This window comes from Periplaneta americana, chromosome 5 (assembly GCF_040183065.1).
Source record: "Periplaneta americana isolate PAMFEO1 chromosome 5, P.americana_PAMFEO1_priV1, whole genome shotgun sequence".
In the NCBI taxonomy this organism is placed as follows: Eukaryota; Metazoa; Arthropoda; class Insecta; order Blattodea; family Blattidae; genus Periplaneta; species Periplaneta americana.
Genome location: NC_091121.1, coordinates 82952574 through 82973181, shown reverse-complemented (window position 1 = coordinate 82973181; position 20608 = coordinate 82952574). Strand labels below are relative to the sequence as shown.

The following is a 20608-nucleotide window of genomic DNA, read 5'->3' as shown; positions in this document are numbered from 1 at the left end:
TCTAGTTGTCTGCTAACACCCTCTGCATTTGAAGATATATTTTTAAATGTGGAGAAACCCAGAGGTTTGAAGACTAGTATGAGTCGAGTAAACATAATCATACTCGTACATTGTAACAACCAAAAATTAATTTTGTAATAGTCTTTTTAACACAACGCTTAAACTTTCTTACGAATAGAATTGAATTTGATGAAGTATTTAGGCGTTTACTAAGTAAGGCATATTTTAGATGTTATGTAATATTTCTCTAACAATGAATTTTACTTTTAAATTGCCTCTCATTTATAAAATTGCGTACCGTCGTCATCGTCAACATCGTCAGTACCATCAGCATTATCATTTTCTTCATTATCGCCGTTATCAATATCTTTAATGTGAAATAAAATAAATTCTGATCCCGCAAATCATCTGCACATCTTTCTCAACGCTCTACATAATTATAGTACCTACATTCCACAACGTAGATCAATGTAGATCATTCCTTAACAACTTTCAATTACAATCATTTTGTTCCGTATGTCTTCGTTCCTTGTTAGCTCAAGATTTAGATTACGTATTTTATTCTCCCGTCTTATATTGCGCATTTAACGTCTTAAGACATAATGTGCAACTCATCTTACACACTTCATTTCTGTCAATATATTTCCTTATTATGTATTGTTACCTTTGATTGAGGTTTGTCTGAAATGTACCTCTATTATCAGGCAGTACATCTCACTTGATATGCGTCAGAGGAAGAACAATTGAGACGAAGAATGCAATAACAGCTTAAGTTGAAAACCTATGTTTTGAGAAACAATATCAAAGTTTTAGAACAATGTAGAAATTTTATTGATATATGTTCTCGTATCATTTGTTTTGTTTAATATTTTAGGCTGTATAAATTATTCAAATATAATTTAAACACAACCCATTTTGAAAAATTTAGAAATAAAGTATGGAAAACTTAAGTTGTTGTTGCTAGAAAGTCTGACAAGGTACATTCGCCTGACTGATAATGGTATAAAATCAAATAGAATGGAAAGTTCAGCTGTAATCAATGTTTATGGTATCAATTGTAGCTGCCCATAGTGGTAATTATGCAATGTTTATGAGCCTAGATAGATATTGCTATAATAATGATTACGGAAGGAAACTCGGCTATAAATAATAATTGAATCGTTTCATAAAGAAAGGGCTTCAGTCCAGTCTAGCTAAGTTGTGGGAAATGAAGAAAAACTGTCCGGACCGATGCCTCTTCCTTTACAATACGCTCACATTCCGAACACAATATCACGATGAAAGAAATGTTGGGCTGGTTTCTTTTCTTGATAAAATGATGTGTTGAGCATTCAAGATGGGAAATTCAATGTTAACTCAATTTCGAAAGAAATGTGACTGATGCCCTTCCTTTATGAAGAGATTCAATTATTCTACTAATTTTAGCTGTCCTTACATATACTTAAACATGTTTGTGGAAGTTGATGTAGAAATCCGTTAAGTACAATTGTTGTAAACGACAATAAGCACATTGGATGAATGATGCATTTCTGGAGTTGGGACTTTTTCTCTTTCTAATCAGTTTCAGCATCATTCTTTCTTCACACACTCTTTCCAACACAGTTTCGTTTCTTACTCTGTCTGTCCATTTCATACGCTCCATTCTTCTCCATATTCACATTTAAAATGCTAATCGCTTTTCTTCACTTCGTCGTCCATGTTTCTGCCCCATACAATGCTAAACTTCACACAAATCTCTTCACCATTCTCTTTCTCAGTTCTTTCTCCAGAGATCCGCAGAAGATGCTCCTTTTTCTATTAAAAGCTTCTTTTGCCATTACTATCATCTTTTGAATTCCTGGCTACAATTCATGTTACTGCTTATAGTACATCCCAGGTATTTGAAGCTGTTCACTTGCTCTACTGCCTCATTTAGAATTCGCAAGTATATTGAGGGATTATTGTCCTTTATAGTCCTGCATTTGGGTTACAGAATTTAAGAGAGAAAGAACGGAGATCGATGCCGTGTATGATATGATTTTAGAGAATCAACGAATTGGACTCAAGCGTATTCAGAGTCTTTGAGAAGTTTCTATGAAAGTGTCTTTCACATAGTACATCATGATTTGGATATGTGAAAGTGATATATTAAATGAACCCCTAAATGAACGCTAATCAGGGTGACAGCTTTCAAATTGGTTTGCCGCTGTTTTGAAGAGGATTCTTCTAACTTTTTGGATCGTATTGCAGCTATGGACGGAATAGGGATCCATCATTACGATTCAGAAGCAAAAGAACAATAAAAATAATGTAAACACTTCCAAAGAAATTTCTCTTTCAAAGCTCGGCAGTAAAATTCTTCACAGTTTTTAGTACAGAGAGAATAATTGCAACAGACTACTTAGTAAGACCAGATAGAACTGTGACGGAAGCGTATTATTCTTCATTATCAACTAAGCTTTGCATAAACATTATGAAGAAACGTAGTGGTAAAATTTCCAAATATGTTCTATTCTTTTAAGACAATGCAACGACCCACATAGTCTAATTGTTTCCCTCAGATTGTCAACTATTTCCGAAACTAAAAGAAATCATTGATAGGAAAGTTTTCGTCGAATGAAGCAACAGTAAATACTGTGGAATAATGGTTTCTAGACCAATACAAACAATTTTTTAATTCTTAGAATTGAATTTTAATCGTTGCATTAGATATATAGAGTTAAAAAGTTGATCGTGTTGATAAATAACAACTTGTTTTGAGATACTTACAGCAGCTTTTTCATGTTAGGCTAAGAACTTATCAATGTCACTACCGTTACTACATTACCATTTATATTTTGGCATTGATGATTGTATTGGGTTTGCATTTCTCTGGATGTTTTACTAAACAATTCCTGTATTTAATCTTTTTGTCTTTCTAAATTATTCTGTAGTGCTTTTATTCTGGATCTTTATGGTCATCCTCATTGAGGGCAGATTATTTTGTTAAAAATAGTTGTTTGTATATTAGGCATATCTTGTAATACAGTAAATAGATACAAGTTACAGAGTTTTTTTTTTTAGTTAATGGTGCCGACCACCACATCATCATCTCATCATTCTACGAGTAGTACCGAGGTCATGAGAACTTAAAGTTGTACTTTAATGCGACGTCATGCGCCTTCATGTCGTGATATAGCTCATCTTTATCTTTCTATTGCATTTTTGAACTTCCATCCGTTCTGCGTCCTACCGTCTCTCCTTCACTTATTATCAGTGCAGGCAATCTGTTTCCTTAGGTCCTCTTCGTACACTTCTACCTAAGACAACAAAACTTATTACACTGGCAATGGAGTAATGGAGAGTCCACGCTTCACAACCATACAGAACAATCGATAATGTAATTGTTTTATAAATTCTAACAATGTTGCATCAATTTTATTGTATACCATTACTAAAACTAAATTTACTTTATTATAACCAAACAAAAAAGTTTCAAAGTACATAGAAACCAAGTGCTCCTACCGGTCGGACTTGAATGAGTGATAAGTCATTTTTTGTATTGAGTCAATTGAAGAGAGTGGATCTGCTCCTGTGAAGTACGCTTTACTCTAGTGTAATAGACATAGCATTGTTCTATTCCTACTACCTTACAGTATTTCAGAATAGTTTTATTGCAATGTGTAAAATGGCCTGCTTCTCTGCCACGCCTGGTGTGATCGTTTAGTGGATGTCAAAGGATGACATCATACGAAACTCAAGAACGGTAAACTGTGTTTCGTCTGTTGCCACACTATATTACATAAAATATTTAAAAAAACTGGAAGCGTCACGGCATGTGTCACGTTTTCATGTCCTGTTTCGTTGCGTAAAATCCTGCTTTTTCAAATAAAATACCCTGCTTTTCACTTTTTTTCATCTGGCAACCCTCATTTTGCGTCACGTGTAAATTTCACACGATTGCCTCTTTAATGTCTCTCGTCATCCGTTTTGTGACGTGAGTGGAGGAGCAATGGCTTGGGAACGCCTCGCTGAGTCAGATAAATTCTTTATCTATTGGCACTATTGATAAGCACAATGAAATGTCTTTGTAGATTCAAATGAAGATAAAGACACGTCGCAGCGCAATGCTGCCAACTTCAACGCCAATGGAACAAAATTCTTAAAGTGGTACAATTTCATCGTTGCAACATGTCATAAGCATAATGACTATTAAATGTGATGATGTATGTTTTTCAATGCAGAGAAAGTATTTAATAAATAAGTGATAGGGGCTATAATTGAACGGAAATTTATGTTATAGGTAGGCTGTTATTATGATATTTAAGTTTTTAATGAATTGGTTATTATCAGGGAACGGATTTATATGGACTAAAAATATATGAAATATGTAAATATATATGTAGTTATTTTTACCAAAATATGGAATTAAATATGGATTTTTACCAAAATATGGAATTAAATATGGACTTAAAATTATAAAAAAATGACTATGTACGTTAAATATTGGTACATTTTAATCAAACTAAACAAAAAATATAATGGACGTACCTTATCTTCCAATGTAGTTTCAACAAAACACAATTTTTATTGTCTGTTACCATAACAATAGGTTACAAACATTTCTTTCAAGTGCTGAAAAGTGAATCTTCTTCTATTGTCTCTGAGGATAGATTTATACTGACTAAAAGAGCGTTCGACGTCACAAGAAGTAACTGGTACATAATTCAATTTCACAATGTCTGCTGGGGATAAGTCCAAGTTAATCTTCACTGTTGATTCACCACTCATCACAGCAACAACCTTTTGTAGTTCTTCATATCCAGGGTTTTTTGAAAGTACAGTGTTCACCTTAGCTCTTACTGCATCTGCAACTTTACCTCTACCACGATTCAGTTGTTCCACAGTATTATTTATAATTTCAAAACTTTCAGATAGTGAAAGGTGCCTATTTTGGAGACTTTTGAGCGTTTTTATGATGCATGAAAATGTATGCTGAATGTGAGCTAAGTCATTCTTCACACTTATGTCACAGGTAACTGTTTTCGCAGTATCAATTGAGACTGCATCTTCAGAGTCCAATGCAAGGAGAACATTGTTAATAGAGTCTATATGTTCGGCATAATATTCAACTGCTTCTAGCCATGTACCCCATCTAGTTAAAATTGGCTTTGGTGGCAATGGAATTTCAGGGTACATTTCTTTCAACACGTTAACTCTACTGGGAGCTTTGAGAAATACTTTTTTCACTGATGAAATCAACAAATCTACTTTAGGGAAATTGTCTCTGACCACTTCTGCCACACGATGAAATGCATGCGCCACACAAGTAAAATGAGTCAATTTAGGATATACAACAGATAATGCTTGTCCAGCTTTGACCATATAAGGGGCAGCATCGCTAATAAAAAATAACACATTATCGTACATAATACCCTTTGGCCACAGGATACCCATAGCTTCGTTGAACAGTTTAACTATAGTTTTGTTATTGCACTTTTCTAGAACATCACAATGTAAAAGAATTCGTTCAGAATATTGTTCACTTAACAAACCGATAACTACATTACCAACAAGTCTACCTTCTTTGTCGGGAGTCTCATCAATGGAAACCCAAATTGAACTATCTTTAATTTCATCTCTTATCTTCTGTATTGTCTCATCGTAGATGGATGGAGCATACGTCTTCCTAAGTGTTGACTCATCCGGGATTGTATGTTGAGTATATTTTTCAAGGAATTCCCTGAAGACCTTATTCTTTAGTTTGTAGAGAGGAATATCAGCAGAGATGAGAGAACGGCACAGGTCGATGTTAAACTCAGATCTTACATTCGATGTTGTTGGTTGTGTTAAAAACAATTGTCTCTGCTTGGAATTTAGTTGTTTGTTGGCCTGATGTTTACTAGTTGTAATGTGTTGTTGCACCAGGAACTTTTGTGTAGATGATACTGCACACTGACACAAATTACAAAATAATATTTTATTGTCAGTTGATAAACCATCTTCTTTAAATTCTGAAATGTAACTTGTTAGTTTTGATTTTAAATTGACTGAATGACGTACTTTTGGCATATTTACCGTCTTTATAGTATGATTTACAAAACTGAACCTATGTGTACTCTGACTGGCATTTAACTGTTGAGCTGCACAACTGAAGTCTGTTAAAAATTTTAAATTAAATTAATACAGTTTTGTAACTTACTTTCCCATTGTTGATAGGACTGCTAATTTTCAAATAACTCTGATGTTAAAGGGATTACTGAACATGTGTTTAAATCTCTATTGTTGAAATGTATTTTTAAAAGTTAATGGAATTTTGTTTTGTTTTATTGTTAAACCTAATATAATATGGACTGTTTTATATGAAATATGGAAAATATATGGAAATTAACGAAAATATGTACTAAACTCTAAAATATGGAAAAATATGGAAAATAAAAGTAGGATTTTTCAACCCTACACATTGTGAAACATAAAGATAATGCAAAATATAAATTATATTAGCTTTATAAGTAAATATGTATTTACATATAAATCCTTTCCCTGGTTATTATTTATAAGGACTCTGAATGTGATTTAGATTAAAATAAATAAATTTGTGTAATTTATGCAATGTACGCGCATTAATTTTCCTTTATTTCTTCATTGAATATATATTGTATACCATATACTGTATATAATATACAGTCTAGGGTAAATTAGGGTCTATTGGACAGTCGAGCATGTTGGACACTTTGTACTTTAACATGTTACCTCGCCACTTGTGGGTATCACATTCTGCTAGAAGTCAATGACGGAAGTAGCCCCACTCGTGGCTATTCCGTCATTGACTTCTAGCAGAATGGGTGCTCACAAGTGGCGAGGTTACACGTTAAAGTACAAAGTGTCCAACATGCCCGACTGTCCAACCCTAATTTACCGTATGTGCAAGTATTTGCAATGTAATTTCTGTGGTTTATCTGAATGATCCCTTACTGTGCACGTGACGTCAGGATAGTTTGATGACGTAACTCATTGCCGTTGTTAAGCAAGTGACGTCGAATGTTGAGATTTTCTTAACATTTTGTTCAGTAATCATTTACACTTGAGCATTAACGTTTCACGTAAAAAAATGCGTAAAGGTTCGAAAAGATAGTAAGGTCCATTTGAAAATTAATAATTTGTGCTAGAAAGTATATTTCGTTAATAATGCCCACCTTTATATGACCGTTCTAGATATCCGCCGATGAATATTCATTAACCAATTATGAAGAACTGGTGGAATGATATCACAGAAATCTGAGGTATCCTGAGAAACCTCCTACAGTACTATACTTGCAAACTACTATTTCACTTGAACGTCCGGGTTTTGAATAGGTTCTCCAGTATGTCAAACAAACTCTCCAGTTGTTCGACAAAACATTTCAGCCTCTTCATTAAAGCAACATTATATAGAATCTTATTATTTGTATAGTAACGGCACGAGATATTCTAAAACAATTGAGGCGGTCAGAAACAAAAGATTGTAAGTGCACTTACGTTATTTTTTCATAAAATGTGATTAAAAATTACTAAACATTCGTAAATTCCGTGAAGTCTTAATTTTAAATGTTAATGTACAATGAGGTTAAGGATATACCCCTTTACTACTGAAATTTTAAATGCTTTAGTTTACCCTAGACGCACTCAAATCACTTTTTTAGAAATGTCACTTACACCCCTTTGCTTCTAACTGCCTCAATTGATAGGTAAATTAACAATATTAGCACTGTTTGACGGTAAGGTGTATAGTAAATAAAAATAAATTACAGAATAACCTCAAGTTCACTGATATAGCAAAGAAGAACTATGAAGGAAGTATATCCCTATTTTTTAAATTAAAATTGCTAGCACGGTCTATTATGGAAATCGAAATTCATTCACGTTATTTTAATTGATTAGTAATTTATTCAGTTCCTCGTCTGTTCGTTAATTTATCAATAATTCAATTCAGGGACATTAAACCATTTTTCCCATCGTGCCTCTAGTTATGAATTCATTCAACCATTATAATAGTGATATTTCCTATTTCTTTCCATAAAATTATTCCGTAGCAACATGTTATAGAGATATAAGCTAGTGGAATAGAGATAAGAGAGTTTGAGGAGCAGGAAGAACGTGATCGATAAAGTTTCAATATAAAGTTATACCTTGTTTTCAGCGATAAAACATACAACACAGTGACAATATTAGCATCACACGTGTACCAACCGTAACATCACGCAGAAAGTAGAGAGGATTCTATCCCCGGGATATGAAATAGTGGATACAGGTGCAAAAATTATTTGGTTTCTTTTCTTCATAACTCTTTTTATCGAAATTAACTTTACCGCCTGTTTGTTGTATTGAAAGGTTGTCTTATGTTAGTTGTTATGTAACCTACACGAAATTAACAATATCATCAGTTTACACATATTTTCTCGTTGTGCATGCTATGCCACAATTCAAATGACACTCATTTTAAGTAAAGATAAGTTGATTTATTCATAATCACATTCTTACAGAGTTCTTTATTTGGAACGTCACAACTTCGTGTTAATGGAGTTCCATGTTGGTTTAATACGTAGTTTAAGGATATGATAACAAAGGGTAGGCCTACCTCTTCAAAGGCATGACGTTTCCCTCCTCAACATTTTGGTTTACTGTCACCCACGTAGCTAGTGTATAATTTTATAATGGAATTTATTACTTTTAACGAAAAGCATTTGACTACATGCTTTATACATTTTTTGTCTTTTTATTTTATGAAAGAGGAGTGCCACGAAGATGAGGCACATATGTACTCAATGTAGGTATGGTTAACGCGTTTTAACACCATTATCATGTTGCGAATGATATTACTGGTTATAGTTTATTTTCTTAAACTTTCATCAAAAGACTTAGCCTACTTAAATAATTTATTAACGCCAGAATAAGAAGGGACACTTCCTTCTACTGAATTACTTACTTACTTACTTACTGGCTTTTAAGGAACCCGGAGGTTCATTGCCGCCCTCACATAAGCCCGCCATTATTCCCTATCCTGAGCAAGATTAATCCATTCTCTATCATCATATCCCACCTCCCTCAAATCTATTTTAATATTATCTTCCCATCTACGTCTCGGCCTCCCTAAAGGTCTTTTTCCCTCCGGTCTCCCAACTAACACTCTATATGCATTTCTGGATTCGCCCATACGTGCTACATGCCCTCCCCATCTCTAACGTCTGGGTTTAATGTTTCTAATTATGTCGGGTGAAGAATACAATGCGTGCAGTTCTGTGTTGTGTAACTTTCTCCATTCTCCTGTAACTTCATCCTTCTTAGCCCCAAATATTTTCCTAAGCACCTTATTCTCAAACACCCTTAATCTCTGTTCCTCTCTCAAAGTGAGAGTCCAAGTTTCACAACCATACAGAACAACCGGTAATATAACTGTTTTATAAATTCTAACTTTCAGATTTTTCGACATCAGACTGGATGATAAAAGTTTCTCAATCGAATAATAACAGGCATTTCCCATATTTATTCTGTGTTTAATTTCCTCCCGAGTAGCATATCATTTATATTTGTTACTGTTGCTCCAAGATATTTGAACTTCTCCACCTCTTCAAAAGATAAATTTCCAATTTTTATATTTCCATTTCGTACAATATTCTCGTCACGAGACATAATCATATACTTTGTCTTTTCGGGATTTACTTCCAAACCTATCTCTTTACTTGCTTCCAGTAAAATTCCCGTCTTTTCCCTAATCGTTTGTGGTTTTCCTCCTAACATATCCACGTCATCCGCATAGAAAAGCAGCTGATATAACCCGTTCAATTCCATCACCGTAAAAAGCAGCTTGTTACGACTCCTTCAAATAAGCCTCGGAATGGGACTGATTCTCTTCTCTACTGAATTACATAGAGAAAAAATGTATTATAATTCCAAAATATAAGATGTTTCTGTTAATTTATAAATTTATTGTTGGTTTGAGATATGTAAACAATGCTATCATTCAGATAGATCTTTGGAAATTCATCTGCCTATAAGATGGGATTTTACGAGAAGTGACCATAAACCCTTCAAGAAAGAAAGAGGTTAGTATTGGGCTTAGCTGGCCATATTAAAATGAATTATAAAAAAATTCCTTCCAGTAGTTTAGGATAAAAGACTGTGAAGAGATGGACAGAAAGGAGCAAATATTTCTATATTAAGAATAGCCTACTAAATTCCTTCCAGTAGTTTAGGATAAAAGACTGTGAAGAGATGGACAGAAAGGAGCAAATATTTCTATATCAAGAATAGCCTACTGAAAATACTGTATGATTTTTGTAGAAACATCAAAATCGTTTCTAAAATCTCATAAAATGTTCTTTATATTCTATATAATGAGGATTAAAAACTTTGGATATTAACAATGGAACATATCACATTTGAATAAATTATTTATATTTCTTAAGATAATAATAGCTCTAATAATATTTTTTAGAACAGCCTTTATTATAAATCTTAAAAGAATAGATATTATTAGCATAAAATGAATGTTTATGTACAGATATGCTACATACCATTTAAATCACATCAGATATATTCTGTCACAGTCTACAGACATAGTTTTTCAACTGTGTTGTTTAGAATCATAGTTACAAAAATCTAAATTTGTTCACCTAGTGTCATGGTTTTGTATTTTGCATAACAAAATTTCTTATGCCTTTATTATTTACAGAGATTTTTAGATTTACACTAATATAATATCATTCTTATTTTAATAAATGTAACAATTCTATGACAAATATATTTGTAATTCTTAAAATAATTTATGCTTTTATATACATATTCCATTGTCATGCATGTTTTCAGAAATGTTATTACTTATTACCAAGTCATTAATAACATTTTGTTTACGATTTCTAATCTAATGTCACATGTTTTCCTTCTCAACATTGAAATCCAACACATTTGAAACAAACAAGAATTGCATCTGGCGTAATGGCCCTTAAAATTCAGCCAGTAACTAATTGCAAGTTCTGTCACTCACTTACAGAACTGTTTGAACACTAGAACATGTTGGCCTGACATATTTGAAACATCCATGAACTATATAAGGATGATACTTCAGATGGAAACAGTATTTTCCAAATGTTGGAAATTATTTTAATATATTTGAAACATCTACGTAAGAACTATACAAGCATAACGTCCCTCAAGTTGGAACCAGTATTTAGTTTAGCTAAGGACATGTAATTCATTTTGCTGCATTCGTGAATGCGCAACGGATTGATATAATAATAATAATAATAATAATAATAATAATAATAATAATAATAATAATAATAATAATAATAATAATAATAATAATGATGATAATAATAAAAATAATAATAATAATAATAATAATAATAATAATAATAATAATAATAATAATAATAATAATAATAATATCTAAGGCACACTTTTCAGTGTGTTTCACTTTCAGAGGTTGTCTCTATCTTATCAGTGGTATTTCCACATAGTTTATATTCAATTCTCGTGTATGTGGTATATATTTGGCCATATATTACTGTCTGTTTTGATCATAAAATTGACGTATTATTAATATTCATATTTCTATATTTTACTTTGTATATTCAACATTTAAAACTGTTGGTTTCTTTATTTCTGGAACCAAATGGCAGTTACAAAACTCAGTTGAAGATAATTCATTTTTGCTATAGGTACATCCACAGCTTGAGCAATTAAACAATCATATCAGTTCCGGTACGTTGGAAACTCTTTATTTCAACAAAAATTTGAAGCATGAGAAAGTATCGCGCACGATATATCCCAGTAAGTGGTTCAAATATCTTTGAAAACGTCCTACTTCAATACACTTTTGAAACTCCTAAGAAGTACCAAGTACAAGATCTTCAACTGGAACCAGTAAAAGGTTCTGTTTCAGCATACAGTTGAAATAACTAAGAAAAAAAAATATATGTTCTTGAGAATGGAATCAGTACGTAGTTCTGAAATGTTGGAAATATCTTATTTACAACAAACTACAATATTTCTATCCACAGCTTTCGAAGCGGGTGATCAGATCTTTTCTGATATATTATGCTCAGGCGTTTGAGGACACTAACACTTCCTTAATTTGCACTACAACAAATAACTTCACACTCTCATTCGCTGGGTCGCCATTCTCAACCGTCTTTGCTGCCGCCGCTCTTCTCTCGCGATGGACGCATAGGACGGGGGCGGCTCGTCAGGGAACACCGGGGGCGGCACCTGCGGCATGGGCTGGACGCTTTCGTACAGCATCTCCTCTGCAGTGATGTCTACAACTGCGATTCCACTACGTTGGCTGGCCTGAGAGCCCCGGACCACAGCGCACCACCGGTAACAGGCTGTCAGCAGCAGTAAGAGGGTGAGACCGGACGCTGCAACTAGTACCACAGCCATGGCGCTGAAAATACAGAGTGGAAGTGAAATAACCCTGTAGATTTTCAGAGCAAATAGCTCATATTGTATGTAACAAAAAAGAGTAATAGCATATTGGTGGAAAGTACATAGTTTTGTTAGAAAAATGTTTTTTCCCTAATGTTTAACACCCTCTTATTCGGTAACTATTCCGAGTAGGATCGTAATTTTTATCCCTATCGAGAGAAAATCTAATAAAGAATCATATATTTCTTTAGCGTATTTCAATAGCGTGAATTGTTTTCGTGTAAATTTAATTTAAAAACCACCGAACGATGCGAACAGATTAAACGTTGTAGACAAAGAGGGAGCTGAAAAGTAGGGAAACGGACCTGAGTTCGTTGACCTCTTACTTTTGTATTACGAGAAGAAAGAGCAGTGTGTTAGTGGCGATTTGCCAGACTGCTGGAACTTTCATTTTAATTTTCTAATTAACCGTGCATATAATTGTAATTTTATTTGTAATTGTAATTGTAAATTTAATACTAATTGTAATTTTATTCTTCATACTATAGTTGGAATCTCCTGGTAAAGGGGCAGAGAAGGCCTGACGGCCTTATCTCTACCAGGTTAAATAAATACTAAATACTAAAATAATCACAAAACGTAATATAGGTTTTCTATTCATTTAAGTGTACCCTATCTCCCTTTTCATTTCCATCCTGTATAGTGCCGCAGTGCTAGGGTTGCCATGAGAAGAAATTCTATAGGACATGGCATCTAAAATAAGAGGACATTGCTGAAGAAAGGAGGACTTTTTAAAAATTGGTATGAAGAAAATTAAAGATAAAAACAATGGCTCACCTTAGTTCTCTCACTAGTTGCTGGATCAGTATTACATCTGTACCCTACTTATCGGTGGAGCCCACTTTGTGTACAAGAGCCAGAAGGGACCAACTTATATCGTGTAAGAAATAAATAACTATGTAACTGTTCACAGGACATACCCATGAAATTATATTTCACCATGACTCTCTCCGTTAGCACGCGATTTCGTTCTTTATTTATTTAGTAGATATCACGGAAAATACTCTCTCAGCACTTCCATTGTGACTTGGGATAAATAAATAGAATTGACATATTTTTAAGAGTTCTGAGAAAGTTTCAGTGCTCGCAGAACTATTGAAATTGAAGAATTTGCACCATTTTTAACTAAAGTTAAATCATTGTCGAAATTAACTTGATTGGCATATTTTTGTACATTGCAGAATAAAATTGATAAAATAGCTTAGAATCATGAATAGTGACATTTTTAGAGTGTAAGAATTCAGTGCATGTCAATAGGTCATCATATTTTATGTTTTTATGTGCTCCAGCTTCAACCATTGAAAGCAGTTAAATTCTTTCATAGGTTTTCATCATTTGTTTAGATATTCTATGCATAATATCGCACATTATTCAATATTAATATTAATTCTAGTTGAAATGCGAAATGCCGGACATTTCAATTTTTTTTAAATGCCTGCCGGATAGGATAAAATGATTAAAAGAAAGGGCATGTCCTCCTTTTGCCGGGCGGATGTAACCCTACGCAGTGCGAACTTTCGATCATTCATACTACTTATCATAATATGGAAATACTGTAAGTGGTAAAGTCAAATATTTCATGGACCGGCGAACTAAGTACTATGATGCTGTACAGTTGTGCATTTTATTTCACAACTAGCCGTACCCGTGCGCTCCGCTGCACCTGTTAGAAATAAATATAAAGTAATTACATAATTAAAATAGGACGTTTGATCCAGGGAACAACTTTTACAACAGCGCAAGATAATCTGCTTCGCTCATTACCCAATTTTTTTTGCATTGCATTTATTGCATATATATTTTATGTATTTTAACACGATTCAATTGAGCATAGTTAAAATTTGAATTATAAAATAATGGATTGCTAAGCTAACGTACTATTACTGCATACTAAATCAATACACTCTCGTTGTTCGTTAATTCTCTGAGATTAAAATGAGTGTACATAAATATTATTTTAAGAAATACAGAAAACGAATGTACAAAATAGCCTATCAAATTTTCTGTGCATAAGAAGCTATTTTAATCTTACCTGTCCTCGATTTACTCAGACGTTACTGTAATAACATTATAGCATTATGTCCATCTAGAGAAAGTACACTTTCCAATGATGAAATAATAATTAATTATACAAATCGGTTAATTTAGCTTCTGATATTACTTCATACAAACACAGAAACATTGCCTGTAGGCTATGTTTAATAGCTTTCGATTGTTGATGTCCAAGGCCCCTGTTTCGATTGTTGTTGTCCAAGGCCTCTTATAGACGAAGTCATTTGTTCTTAATTCATTGCACCGTCTTAGATGGCGTTATTTTAATTTTAAAACTCATTTATCTCATTAAATATCAGTCCTATCAAACTTTTGTAAAGAATAAAACTTATCGGAAATAATGTTTAAAGAAACTTTTGTTATGTAACATTTTTCACAAAAATTAATAATAAGCGAGATATTTCGATTTATTTAATTCAGGCCTCCTTATAACCCCCCTTTCAAATAAAGTATTTTGAATGCCATATAGCCTAAAGTCTAAGTTACAACGAACTTAATTTATATTCCAATTTTCATATAAATCGGTTCAGCCATTATCGCGTGAAAAGATAACAAACATACAGACAGAGATACAAACAAAAATGTCAAAAATGCGATTTTCGGTTTCAGGGTGGTTAATTATATATGTTAGGACCAATTATTTTTGGAAAATCGAAAATTACCAGAAAAATTTCGGCTACAGATTTATTATTAGTATAGATATATTTTACTGTTTGAGATTTAGTAGGTCTAGAGCGATCCTGAAAAGAATTTGGAATAGTGGCTCTGTAAAATCACCCAATTCGCTGTTACGAGTGAAAGGAAGTTTCTATTACTATGTTACCAGTAACGAAAATATCACAAAGCAGTGAAACTACTAGCTGCACAATAACGAAAAATTGCTGACCTATTAAATTAATATGTTTGTTCGTACTACGCAACTCTGAGCGATGAACCATCAAAATCATACTTCCTCTACCCAGACTGAGAAGAGTGGTTGTTGCAACCCCAAATTTATCCAGCATCCAGACTAGCAGATATCAGTCATACTTGACAGTGTCACATGTTCAGCGACGGAAAGCGTTTAGTATTTTGTCGTTTAATTCCTAAAAGTCTGCAGTGGAATATAGAAACAAAATAAGATAAAAAGGTAACCGCCAAAATGGCTCATTCCTAGAACGCTGAGCTAATAAACCCAGGGGGGACTGGATTCAAATTCCGCTTTACTTTGAATTTATAACTTGTGTTGGGAAAGCCCGTGGTTCAGGGAACACAAGGGTTTTCTCCAGTTCCCCTCTGACATCCGAACAATTCTCAATCATCATTATTCGTTAAAAGTGTAATGTGGATAAAATTTTATACATCGCCTTTGATGCACTCTGGGTCTTCTCTGACGAACTAAGTGCAGTAGTGGCATCTAGAGCCCGCTCGTGAAGTCGAGGAGAATAATGACAAGTTCGTGGGAGGGGGGGACGGCACGTTTGGCTTCTTCCATATTATTTTTACAGTTCACAGAATATTTAATTACAAACGCATGACGTATTCGCGCCTAAAATGTTATACAATTCCTGTAGTCATGACTAGGGACTATATTCTGTCCCAGGGCGTACGGAGATAATGTTAGTTGTTCATAGACTATATTGCCGTGACGTCACAAGTATGTATAATACTTTCTATCGGAGAACACACATTTGCTTTGCAGTTGATGTTCTATTCATGGTTAAAAACTGTACCTCGCAGACTCTTCACAATGCATTCTTGTGATAGACTGGTTCTACGATGAACATAGGCGGAGAGAGAACCATTTCCTTGGGGGGGGGGGGCGAAGCAAAACCATAGAATCCCCATTTAACGAGGTTATGGGGAACATCATTTACTTCCTTTCCCCCGTTACAGCTTGATCGTGGCACAGTATATCGGAATATGATTATTTAATAAAGGTATTTTCGGGGGCATGTTTCTTACAGTGTTACATTCACACCCGCGATGTTTCGGACCGACTTGTATAAGGCTGCAATTTTAGGTTTATTACAAATTATAATAGGGCATAACTTAAAACAATCTCGCTCTTTTTTTCCCCTCGTACAGAAACACATACATATATCAATAAAACTATGTAACAGTGCTAACAGAAACTGTTTTATATAAAGTTTTCCCTCCTGAAGATATAATTATGAAATGCAAACTATAATTATTTTACTTAATCTCGTCTTTAAGTTTACACATTATACCGGGATCACTTTTCTTTTTTCTGCATTATTGTGCAGTATGTTATTCATATTTCTCCAAGTGGCGGCGTGAACACCTGCAGACTTATACAGGCTGTTACAAAAGAAACATTACAGTGCTTCCATTCCTCAAATGAGGTATAGAAATTCTTACAGAACCAGAAATTTAAAATAAATATTATAGTCCAGATATTGTACATGATCTGAAGACATTGATTAATCAATTTAAGAACAGAAACTTAAACATAAACAAAATAAAAAAAAGATCTTTTGAATTCAATATTTTCTAACATTAGTAGGAAAAAACTTCAGACAAGTTTGGGGGGCAGAGCTCCCCCACGCCCTCCCATAACTCCGCCTATGACGATGACTTTTCCTACAATTTAAATTATTTATTCAATTGATTTATTTTTACTGACAGAGTTAAGGCCATAAGGCTTTCTCTTGCACTTAACCAGTATAAAAATACAGAGCAAATATAAATAGCAACAATACAGAAAACAATGCAATAATATAATATAATATAATATAATATAATATAATATAATATAATATAATATAATATAATATAATATAATATAATATAATATAATATAATATAATATAATATAATATAATATAATATAATATAATATAATATAATATATTATAATATAATATAATATAATATAATATAATATAATATAATATAATATAATATAATATAATATAATATAATATAATATAATATAATATAATATAATAATAGTAGGAGCAAAATTTATATTTTTTGTTATAATGTAATTCTAGGAGTTGAACAAATAGGCCTACAATTTAAAGTTTAATAAAATAATTTGGACTAAAGGAATGAGTAACATAATGAAAGAAAATTGTTATATGAAAATAAAATTCATATTCTAAAAATGTAGTCTAATATTTGAAGACAAATCATATTTAGAAACGAAAAGCAGTCTTTTGGACAATCGGCGTTTTGAAAGTAGTCAATGTCTGAGAGTCTCTTTACATTATGTACACTAGAATATGCTAGATTTATATTGATCAAACATATTTACACTATTGTACACTATTTACTGTATTATGAAATAAAGTATCTTTTATTACAATGCACAACACTATTCATAATAGTGTAAACAATGTTGTCAAGAGCAATGTAGGCTTAAATTTTTTTTATGATAGTGTAACTAGTAAACATAGCGAATTCCAGTGTACAAAATGTAAATAATTTAAATTGTAAATATTAGTGTAATTGTTAACTGGTCCATATTTTGTTATGTCCAACTTGACCAAACAGGAATCGCATAAGCAATCAGTCAAGTACTTCGCTTGAGAGATACACGCTCGTCGTCTGCTTAAAAACTCCAGTAATACTTACTTTTGTAGTCTCGCGGGACAAAATACGGTCACTAGCCATGACACTCATATGAATAAATTTATTTCTTGCTAAAAATCTGCAGTGCCTGGGAAAAGTGACATAAGTCAGTTTCCACAAACCTTTTTTGATAATTTATTGACAACTTACACTGGTTTATGTCGATTTGATTTTTTTCTGTATGAATTATTGTAATGGGGGAAATACTTATGTCTCTTTTTCCAAGCGAGCAAATGTTCCTCAAGTTATCAATAAATTATCAAAAAAGGTTTGTGAAAACTGACTTATGTCACTTTTCCCAGGCACTGCAGAAATTATATTACTGGTATGAATTAATTTAATTTAATATGAAAATTAGTTTCGAGATGAATTGTTGGAAAGCTTTAAAATTTTACTGACAGGATGAGAAAATAAAGCCGAACATGGAACTTTCACATTTTGCATCGGTATCGAAAATCGAGAAATCCTTGCTACATCCCACACAGTGACCCAGTGTATTTAGAGAAAGCAGAAACTCACCTGAGAGCCATGTCGATGCTTTCCCTTGACAGTCGTCTGCTGATTGTTGCTATCGAACCGATAACATCTTGGTATCAGTAGATAAAGTGACGTCATAACTTAGGTGGGAGCTCTTAGAGGCCGCCTTCAATTAACAGAAGGCGACATACTGTAATCCTATACAATATGAATGATGACGCCGAACTTTAAGTACGTTTGTATAGCCCCCTGAGTGCTGAGATATTTGTTGTTTTTTTAAGTTCAATATAATTGTGCACTTAAAAAAGTCACAGATACGAGGAAAAATGCTGAAAAATTCTGCACGTTATAGTTATGGCACAAATGCAGGTATATTATATTATACTATAAAACATTAAAGCTATAACAATTATGTATGCTGATGACACTACATTCTTATGTACTAGTTCTGCGCTGAATGAATTACATGCTCCAACCAAGGATATTCTATCACAGATGGCTTTATATTTGAATCTAATGGTTTTTTGCTTAATCAAGTAAAGACTATCAACATAACTTTTAGCGTAAATCATCTAAGAAAAAAGAACAACATACAAAACTATACCAAATTTGTAGGACTTTATATAGACTCCAGTTTAACATGGGAATATATATGCACAAAGTTATCAAGAGTTATATATTTATTAAAGAAATTAATGACTTGCGTTTCTCAAAATTATTTAATATGTATCTACTTTTCGTTCTTTCAGTCGATAATTCGGTACGATTTAATTTTCCAACTAATAGTTTCAAAACTAGATTTTATAATTGGCTTTTAATTAATCATTTCTACTCTGTAGATGATTTTCTTAACATAAATTCATACGAAATTGTTTTTTAATAAATAAAATTGTTTACATTTAGTTAAAATAATACATTAAGAGTGAAGTGTTTTCATTAATTTTAGAGTTTCAAAATGTTTTGTGTTTTCATTCTAATTAAGCTTTACTGTTTTCAATTAGGGTAAACTAGGGTCTGTTGGACAGTCGGGCATGTTGGCCACTTTGTACTTTAACGTGTTACCTCGCCACTTGTGGGCACCACATTCTGCTAGAAGTCAATGACGGAAGTAGCCCCACTCGTGGCTACTTCCGTCATTGACTTCTAGCAGAATATGGTGCCCACTCGTGGCTACTTCCGTCATTGACTTCTAGCAGAATATGGTGCCCACAAGTGGCGAGGTAACACGTTAAAGTACAAAGTGTCCAACATACCCTATGTGCATTTTCAAATGTATGCTTTTTTCCTTCTGTATTTGTGACGAAGCCTATCACTATATGTTTAATGGCTTAATAAATTGAATTGAATTGAATATACTTCTCTCCATATACATCTTGAATTGAATTGAATATACTTCTCTCCATATACATCTTATATCATAGCCATGACATATGAAGTATGGTATAGTATACTATACTCTCAGGACTCAGGAGGATATACTTGGATAAATTATACAGTGCACTTATTCAAGTCCGCAGAATGATGAGAATAAGAATAGATTTTCTAAGAAGATTCCAAGCAAAACAGCTGAGTTCAAATGACAATGGGTACCGCCACCATACCTCATCCCTAGAAGGCCTACCGGTACTCTAGACGCACGCCAGGACAATCTCGAGGACTTGCTCCTGGCGGATATGGACTGTCAGATCAAACGTTTGTATTATTATTGTATTGAATTATAATGCATTAGTAGCATCTTCCTGTGCCTATAATCTACATTCTTATCTTCTGTTCTCAGTCATCTCTATCTTCCCATTTCCGTTCATGTAACCTCTTTTCATACTTTTTTAGTATTTTGTCAACAGTACCTGCCCATTATATTGTCTGTCTTCACATAGAGCAATGGCGAGCATTCTTGGGGCATTTCCGCAGTGATGTCAGACCTCAGCGAAGCATCAAACGTACCCCCTACCTTCCTCTTCCCCCGCTCCATGAAAATACTGCGCGTGTACGTGGCGGATTATACTGGATTGCTGTACTTCGGAGCTTCATTAGTGATACAATGTCTTTCGCAGAATCATATGAATCGAGAGGATAT

At 33.3% G+C, this 20608-nt stretch overlaps 1 protein-coding gene across 1 annotated transcript; it reads right to left on the bottom strand.

Moving 5' to 3' along the window:
* Nucleotides 1-10429: 10429 nt before the first annotated feature.
* Nucleotides 10430-18705, bottom strand: LOC138699919 (uncharacterized). The gene is made up of 2 exons (XM_069826115.1): nt 18574-18705; nt 10430-12385 (listed from the first exon to the last, which is right to left on the bottom strand). Exons 1-2 carry the CDS (start codon nt 18582-18584, stop codon nt 12094-12096), a joined length of 303 nt encoding a protein of 100 aa, XP_069682216.1. The 5' UTR covers nt 18585-18705; the 3' UTR covers nt 10430-12093.
* Nucleotides 18706-20608: the final 1903 nt, after the last annotated feature.